Below are 8,548 nucleotides of genomic sequence, written 5' to 3'. Positions count from 1 at the left end.
AATATGTGGAGTGGTTAGCCAACATTGTACCCGTTTTAAAAGCCGTAACAAAAGCGGTACGATGTTATGTTAACTACAGAAATATTAATGGTGCTACACCTAAAGATGAGTATCCTATGCCCATGGCAGATCTATCCATAGATGCAGTGGCAAAACACAAAGTCTTATCTTTTATGGATAGAAATGCCGGGTATAATCAGATAAAGATGGCCCTGGAGGATATACATAAAACTGCTTATAGGTGCCCTGGGCATGTGGGGGCATATGAATATCTGGTCATGCCATTCGGACTCAAGAATGCTGGTGCAACCTACCAAAGGGCGATAAATGCCATCTTTCATGATCTGATTGGCCATAATATGGAGGTGTATATTGATGACATCGTGGTGAAATCCAAGATGGAAGAACAACATCTGATAGACCTCAGGCAGGCATTAACAAGAATGATGATCCACAAATTGAAGATGAATCCAAAAAAGTGTGCGTTTGGAGTGAAAGCGGGCAATTTCTTGGGATTCCTGGTTCATCAAAGAGGGGTAGAAGTGGACAAAAATAAAGCTTGGGCAATAATGGAGTCATCTGCACCCACCAACAAAGTGCAACTTCAGAGGCTGCTGGGCAAAATTAATTTCTTAAGAAGATTCATTGCCAACCTAGCAGGCAAGATCCAACCACTGACTCTTTTATTAAGACTGAAAGATAAGGAGAATTTCGAGTGGGGACCACCGCACTAAGAGGCCTTCGATGGTATCAAAGCTTATTTGATTTCTCCACCAGTATTGGTACCACCTCAGAGGGGAAAACCCTTAAAGCTATATATCTCCGCTTCAGATAAATCAATTGGGAGTTTGCTGGCTCAGAATAATGAAGGCGGGAAAGAGTAGGCAGTGTACTACCTCAGTAGAATTCTGACCGAGGTAGAAACAAGGTATTCCCCAGTAGAGAGATTGTGCTTAGCTCTGTATTTTACTGCCAATAAGCTGAGGCATTATATGTTACCTTGTCACGTGCACATCGTCGCCAAGATAGATGTGATAAAGTACATGTTGTCAAAGCCAATGTTAACATGAAGGATTAGGAAGTGGATTCTAGCATTATCCGAATTCAGCTTCCAGTATGTCCCCCAAATGGCAGTAAAAGGCCAAGCAATTGCTGACTTCTTGGCAGAGCATCAAGAATCTCAAGATAAGATAATCAATATACTGGGAACCCTGGAAGTTACTAATGTTTGGATCCCGCCAAGCAAAGGGATCTCAGGCAAAGAGAAGTGGATCCAGCAGGAGATAAGAAGAGTGGCTGGTTTGTGGATTACTCATTGGAAGCTGTATTTTGATGGTTCTTATACTCAGAAGGCTTCAGGAGCTGGGATTATGATTATCAACCCTCAAGGGATTTATCATTATTACTCATTTCTCTTGGATTATCAAGGGAATACCAACAATCGGGCAGAGTATGAGGCCTTAATAATTGGTTTGGAAATCTTGATGGATCTGGGGGCAATGGAAGTTGAGGTGTTCGGTGATTCGGAATTGGTAATAAACCAGCTAAATGGGGAGTTCAAGTGCAGACATATCGCCATGGCTGGATACTATTTGGCGACCACACAATTGTTGAGTTATTGGGATTCTGAGATATCGGTGAGTCATGTTCCCAGGGGAGCCAACCTAGCAGCCAATGAGATGGCGTAATTGGCCTCAGGCATACCAGTACAGGAGAGAAGATATGGGTTGGATGTCGAGATTCAAAGGAGAAATCTTCCTTCTATTCTGGAAAGGGGATTCAGCCTGGATGTAATGGTTCAGGAAGCTGAGATAGAAGATTGGAGATCGCCCATCATCCATCATTTGAAAGATCCCTCTTCACCCACCAGCAAGAAGAATAGACAGCAAGCAACTAAGTATGTCTTATGGGCGAAAGACCTACTAAGAAAGACTCCAGACGGGTTACTACTGAAATGCTTAGGCCAAGAGAAGTCCATGAAAGTGATGGCCGAAGTACATGAAGGAGTATGTGGAGCACATCAGGCCGGAACAAAGATGAGGTGGTTGCTCAAAAGGTATGGATATTTCTGGCCCGACATGGAAAAGGATTGCAAATCCTATGCCCGAGGCTGTGAAGAGTGTCAAAGGCACGGACCTCTCCAACATGTGCCCTCAGTACCTTTGAATCCAGTGGTTAAGCCTTGGCCCTTCCGAGGATGGGCGATGGACTTCATCGGGCAGATTTACCTGGCTTCTAGCAAGGGGCACACTTTTATCATTGTAGCAACGGATTACTTTACCAAGTGGGTAGAGGCCTCGGCGGTGAAAACCATAACCTCAGCCACGGTCAAACATTTTATTGTGACCAAGATTCTGCATAGATTTGGGGTGCCCGAAACCATAGTGATGGATCGAGGGCCATCTTTTATTTCAAAAGAAGTTGAAGAATTTTCAAGCAAATACAAAATAAAGATGATCCAGTCCAGTCCGTACTACCCACAATCAAATGGCCAAGCAGAATCCAGCAACAAGATTTTGGTAAACATTATCAAAAGAGTGGTGATGGACAGTCCGGAGAAGTGGCATGAAAAGCTGGGAAACACTTTGTAGGCATACAGAACTTCCAAGAGGGCAGGTACAGAGACAACTCCTTATGCTCTAACCTTCGAGCAAGATGCAATGCTTCCCATGGAGATCAATGTAAGTTCTGTCAGAATTCAAAATCAGTTTGGGTTACACAGTGAAGAATACATTAAAGCCATGTGTCAAGGGATTGAAGACTTAGATGTAGCTCAAATTGAAGCTCTGAACCAGATTCAGGAAGGAAAGAGGGCTGTTGCCCGAGCATATAACAAAAGGGTAAAAGCAAAATCTTACAAGGAAGGAGATTTGGTGTGGAAAACAATTCTTCCTCTTGGAGCCCAGCTTAGGGGCTTTGGAAAGTGGAGCCCGACGTGGGAAGGTCCTTTCATAGTTAGTCAAGTATTGGACAAAGGGGGATATTACTTGGCAGACCTCGGAGGGAATTGGCAGAAACATCCCATTAATGTTAAATTCTTGAAAAGGTATTGTCCTACATTATGGGATGTTAGAGATTGTTACATTGAAGAGGATGCAAGGTAAAGCAGATTTCGGGATATCAAGGTGCAGTGTATGATCACCAACCTTTCAAAAGAAAATAGAAGAACAAAAAGTTGCTAAGATAATATTTATTTCATTTCGACAAATTGGTGATATTTACAAACTGATCCAAGTCCGAAGTACTACATTCGATTCCTTCTGGATACAATGTTATTTTCAGCTGGTTTTCCGATGTCTTCCTGGATAGGACCCGATCAGGTGATCGGGTTGTGCGGCCAAGATGCGCCTGGTAGGGGATCCTCAGGCAGAGTTACCACCACGTGTGATGGTGAAGCCTGATTTATCACGACAGCAAGCAGGAAGGCAAGCCGTCGTGAGGGAACCGCATGACCAAGGGTGTTGGAGATAGTAGGGTGTTTGACCAAAGGTGTTAGAGATAGTAGTTATCTGATGAGAACTCTTTTTCTCACGAAAAGGGAGTTTTAAGAAACCCCACTTAAGCTCTGAAGAACTCATTTCACAGTTTTGGAAGAAAACTAAGGAAGCAGAAACACCTGAGGTGGGTAAAAGATGAGATCGAGGATGATTTGTGGGGAGAACCAGAATTTATAGGAATGTCAGAAGGTAGTTCAAGGGTTGTGGGAAGATCGAGAGACTCCGGGTGGCGTTAATCTCCACCAGAAGATACAAGTTCCAAGAGCAAGGGTGCAGACGCATGCAGCTTTTCAATTAATATTGGCGCCTAGAATTCCAGGCTAAATATCAATTGAAGGGGGCACTGTTTGGATCAAAACCTAAACTTTGGGCTCAAGGGAAGTTGGCCCAAAGAGCAGCCTAAAAGGAAGAAGCCCAGTCAAGGCCAGTCAAAACCTAGCCGAAGTCCAGATGACAGTAGAAGCCCGTTTTTGACTAGGTGCAGGCCATGCAGACTACTTGCTCACCTACCCAATGACCAAATGGTATAGACCAGCCAGCTAATCGGCCCAAAAAGTACTTTTAAATGGCAGTACAAGTAAATAGCTGATGAGTCACTATCCTTCAATCTACATTCGGGCAAGATTATTGCTACATGAGGCCAAGCTAAGGTGGCTATAAAAGGAGAAGGAGAAGTCAGAATCAAGGACACTCAAACAAACAAATACAAGCACAAACTCTGCTCAAAGCCAGATTTGCCTTCAAAACGAAGCTGTAGTCAGCCCAAGCTCTCATCCCTTTCAGGATAAACCCTTTGTAATAGCTCTGCTACCCTGTTCAACACCTGCTGTAATATCGATTTTCTTTCTGCAAACTCATTTCCCAACCCCTTTTCTAAGCTTTCAAACCTTCTGTTAACCCACAAAGATAGGAAGTTACAAGACGATCAGCCTTGCCCGACAAGGTTAAACCTTGCCTGACCTTCTTTGTTTTTGTCTTTTTCATTCATTCGACTAGCAATATGTTGTATACTTCAAGTTGTATCCAAGTTATTTCTAGTAATATGGCTATTAAAAGACTCTCTCAGCGCTTGAATCCGATTTGAATATGTCTTCACAATTCAAGCCAGATCTTAGTTCTAAGCCTTCGGGTATATAAGATTTGATCACACTAAAAAGTCCTTGGCCTCAAGGCATAAAAAAGAACCTAATGTGGACTTAACCCATCCACTACAAGCTTTGATAACAAGAAGTCCAAAGTTACTTGGGGCGCAAGTAATCGACCTGTCACTTAGTTTTATTGCTGTTATATTATGATTACCATATAACATTCGGGGACGGGATGAATTCTGATGGGAAGCCTCAAGGCCTATTCAAGGCCCCACAAAGGCACCTATTTGGATTCATCCTATTTCTCGGGCAAGAACATTGAGTATAGAAGGGGTTCTGATGGGAAGCCTCAAGGCCTATTCAAGGCCCCACAAAGGCACCTATTTGGATTCATTCTGCTCTTTGAGCTCAGGTAATCAGAAGTATGATGGTTATAAGACCCATATAACCTACAAAAGGAACCTTATGTGTTTTAGTACTAAGTTAGTTATTTATGGGAAGCCTCAAGGCCTACACCTAAGGCCCCACAAAGGCACCTGTCAATAACTAACATAGTCTCTCGAATATATATATAATTAAAACTCAAACATCCGTTCTACATCTACCATGCTTAAAATAGTAATGGCACGCCTGAGCAATTCAAAGTTAATCTTGATCGTGAGCCTCAAGGCCTACATTCAAGGCCCCACAAAGGCACCTTTCAAAGTTAACTCTGTCCTTCTCTTTCAGCCTTGCCCGACAGCCTTTGCCCGACAAGCCCTCCAGTAAAGCAGAAGCCCGACAGAAAGCATCAACCGGCGCCAACCTCTCGGGGAGTTGTGTGCTCTTCGGCCAGGAAGCATTCCCCACAGAAATTCCTGCCACGAATAGTAATATTCCTCTTTACTTGTATATGAGAGATTTTAAGTTTGATTCTCATCAAAGATGAATTTGAACCATATTATTGCTAGCCCATTATGAGGCTTAATCCACTTGCTCACTTCTCTAGTGTAGATAATATTGTTTGTTTAAACAAATAGAAAAAAAATTGAGACATTGGGTTTCCAATGTCAAAGAAAGACAGAAGAGACGTTTATGTTTACGTTTGGCCGTCTTCAAGAATTGCGTTCTATTGTTTATGTTTTATATATTCTATTAATTAAATTTGGTTGTAAATTCAAACGTTCTTGTTCGATTGAAACAATAATACGTCTACAAATAATAAATTTTTATTAAATGAATGTTTACGATTACAATCTTTTGAGTAAATTATTTACAAGAATTGATCTTTTAATTTGATCTCCAAAGGTGTTTGAAAATAACAAAGTGTGAGGTTTGATTTTGGTGGTGAAGGAGTTGGCACTTTGGTATGTCTTTTGTGGCTCTTCTCGAGAGTGATGAATAATGCAGAAAATTTGAGTCTTCTGGGTTTGTATTGTAACTAAAAAGTCTCTCCTTAGTTTGCACTGTAGCTAAAAGGTCGCTCATTTGCCTTGGAGCCTTGGGTTTTGGTGAGGGATTGAATTGGGTTCGAATGTTTTTATTTGTTGAGGGAGCCGGGGAGTGTACAGAGAGGTGGCTGTGTGTGATTTGCAGAAATAGGATTTCAAGAGGAGAGAACAGAATAGGAAGAGTGCAAGACAAAAACGGATTGGGTTCTTTTGTGCTTAGATGTTTTTTAAATTGATTTAGGGTTTTCTTATATAAATATGTTCTGTTCTTTGTTTGTAATCTTGATTATTAATGTGATGTGTGTTTGTGCGTGGCGCAGGCCTAATGTATTGGAAATGCTTCGACTTATGAGGGGATGTAGCTGATAAGGTAGGGGATTCAAAATTTTTAATATCATGTTAGTTTTCTTTTTAATCCTGTATGCATGTCGTATGGATTAGAGTTTGGCATGTCAGTGTTTTATATTATTTTCCAACTTGAATGACATCGTACTACTAAATTGTTGGTGGGAGTTGAAACGAGGCTGAATATGATGTGCTTTGTCGAGGAATTGCGTTTGCACCTTTCGAATTTCTTTCCTTGTATATTGGTTTGATTTAGATATTGCTGCATACTTTTTTTTCTCCGGATAGTGTGATGTGCACTCGCGCCTGTGGCTGGGTATGCGATGAGGAGTAGGATTATCTCCCCTTCTAGTCTTCCTTCCTTCTTATTTGAACGATTATGATTAAGCCATGTCAACGTTTTGTGTTAATTTTTTAATAGTTATATATCCTCAAATAATAGTTATACTATGTGTGCATACGACATGTGTGCATAACCTGTGAGTGGAATAGTTATATATCCTCAAATAATATGTTATTGTGCCAATGGCCGGCTATGACATGGTCCAAGTGATGTCACCTGAGAAGATCTCGATTTTCTACCGCCCTAAATTTTGGTCTAATAGTTCTGTTTTTGACAGGGTATTGTAATTTGTTTGTTAAAAAGTAAGCACGCAGTAAGAATCTCGCATCCTCATTTTCTCCAACTTTAATAATGTTTGTTGCCGCGGTTAATTCTTTTGAGTGCATATTGCTTTATAGAGCTTAGGATTTAGGCTTTTAGTCATGTGATGGTAAGAACCATGAATTTCTAATCGTTTTCAATTTTGGTTTATTCCGGTTTCATATTATTCTAAAGTTAGATTTATGGAAGAAAAAAAAGGAGTTTCCAGCTATGCCACCCAAAAAAGATAGTAGTCTTTTTTTATTTCTTCGTTAACTTATTAAAAATGACTTGCTAAGCGTATTTGTTTTTAGTTTACGCATTTGCAGTGTGGGAAAGTTGTTGATTATCTCCTTGACCCTGCTTTTTGCTGCATGCACAAGTGCTTGACATTTTGCTCCACTTTTTGTAAGTAATGTTTTAGTCTTTGTAATATTTGGCGTCTTTTTCAGTTTGGGTTTTGCAACTACTGTCTTGTTTGTAACATCCCACATCGACCAATGGAGAGGGGTGATGTGCCTTATATGTACATGCCCACCTCCTATAGCACGAGGCCTTTTGGGAACTCACTGGCTTCGGATTCCATTGGAACTTCGAAGTTCAAAGTTAAGCGAGTTTGGGGCGAGAGCAATTCTAGGATGGGTGACCCACTAGGAAGTTCTCGTCTGAGTTCCCAGAAACAAAACCTTGAGGGAGTGGCCGGGGTCCAAAGCGGACAATATCATGCTACGGTGGAGTCGAGACTGGGATGTGACAGAATGGTATCAGAGCCATTATGCTGTGTGGTGCAAGTGTGCCGACAAGGACGTTGGGCCCCTAAGGGGGTGGATTGTAACATCTCACATCAACCAACGGAGAGGGGGTGATGTGCCTTATATGTACATGTCTACCTCCTATAGCACGAGACCTTTTGGGAATTCACTAGCTTCGAATTCCATCAGAACTTTGAAGTTAAACGAGTTCGGCCGAGAGCAATCCTAGGATGGGTGGTCATTAGGAAGTTCTCGTTTGAATTCCTAGAAACAAAACCATGATGGTGTGGTTAGGGCCCAAAATGGATAATATCGTGCTACTCGGAGTCGAGAATGGGATGTGACATTGTTGCTTTCGTAAAATGTTGACAGTTTGATAGTAGTTGTTGTATCTCATCTGTTAACATGTGTTGGCTTGTGTTGCTGTCATAATGTCGAGTGTATTTTTTTTTTGTGAAATTTAGTTCTTTAATTGCTTTTAGCTGGGTTATTTCTTATTGGAGTCCTTTGTGTTTTGGGAGTTGGCAGTTTATACTGTGGTTGTCAATTTTGTAACAGTGATGTTGGAAATTATTTAACAATTTGCTAAATTAGGAATGGAACAAATCACTCCATACTTTCATATTTGCTTTCGAATTTGTAGTACGGTGATTCATGAGTTTATAAAAATTGTATTCGCTTTGGGCAGGTTAAATGGAAGGCGTAGAGGTGACCCCTATTGCTCAATTGCATCTGTACATTAAAAGCGGACAAAATAAAGTTGCTTGTGTGTAGGGTATGGAAATCTAGCATT

General features: G+C 41.2%; 1 protein-coding gene across 1 annotated transcript; it reads left to right on the top strand.

Annotated features, from left to right (window-relative positions):
• The first annotated feature begins 1,127 nt into the window (after nucleotides 1-1,127).
• On the top strand, nucleotides 1,128-1,688 carry LOC139187612 (uncharacterized). Its single transcript, XM_070809044.1, has one exon. The coding sequence runs from the start codon at nucleotides 1,128-1,130 to the stop codon at nucleotides 1,686-1,688; it is 561 nt and encodes a 186-aa protein (XP_070665145.1).
• Nucleotides 1,689-8,548: the final 6,860 nt, after the last annotated feature.

The sequence above is a fragment of the Malus domestica genome, chromosome 12 (genome assembly GCF_042453785.1).
Source record: "Malus domestica chromosome 12, GDT2T_hap1".
NCBI lineage: Eukaryota > Viridiplantae > Streptophyta > Magnoliopsida > Rosales > Rosaceae > Malus > Malus domestica.
The sequence above is the reverse complement of the archived record's forward strand: the minus strand, read 5'-3'. Positions and strand labels throughout refer to the sequence as shown.

What these genes read in the sequence shown, in the direction of transcription:
- LOC139187612 (XM_070809044.1), top strand. Translation starts at nt 1,128, where the DNA reads ATGGCAGTAAAAGGCCAAGCAATTGCTGACTTCTTGGCAGAGCATCAA.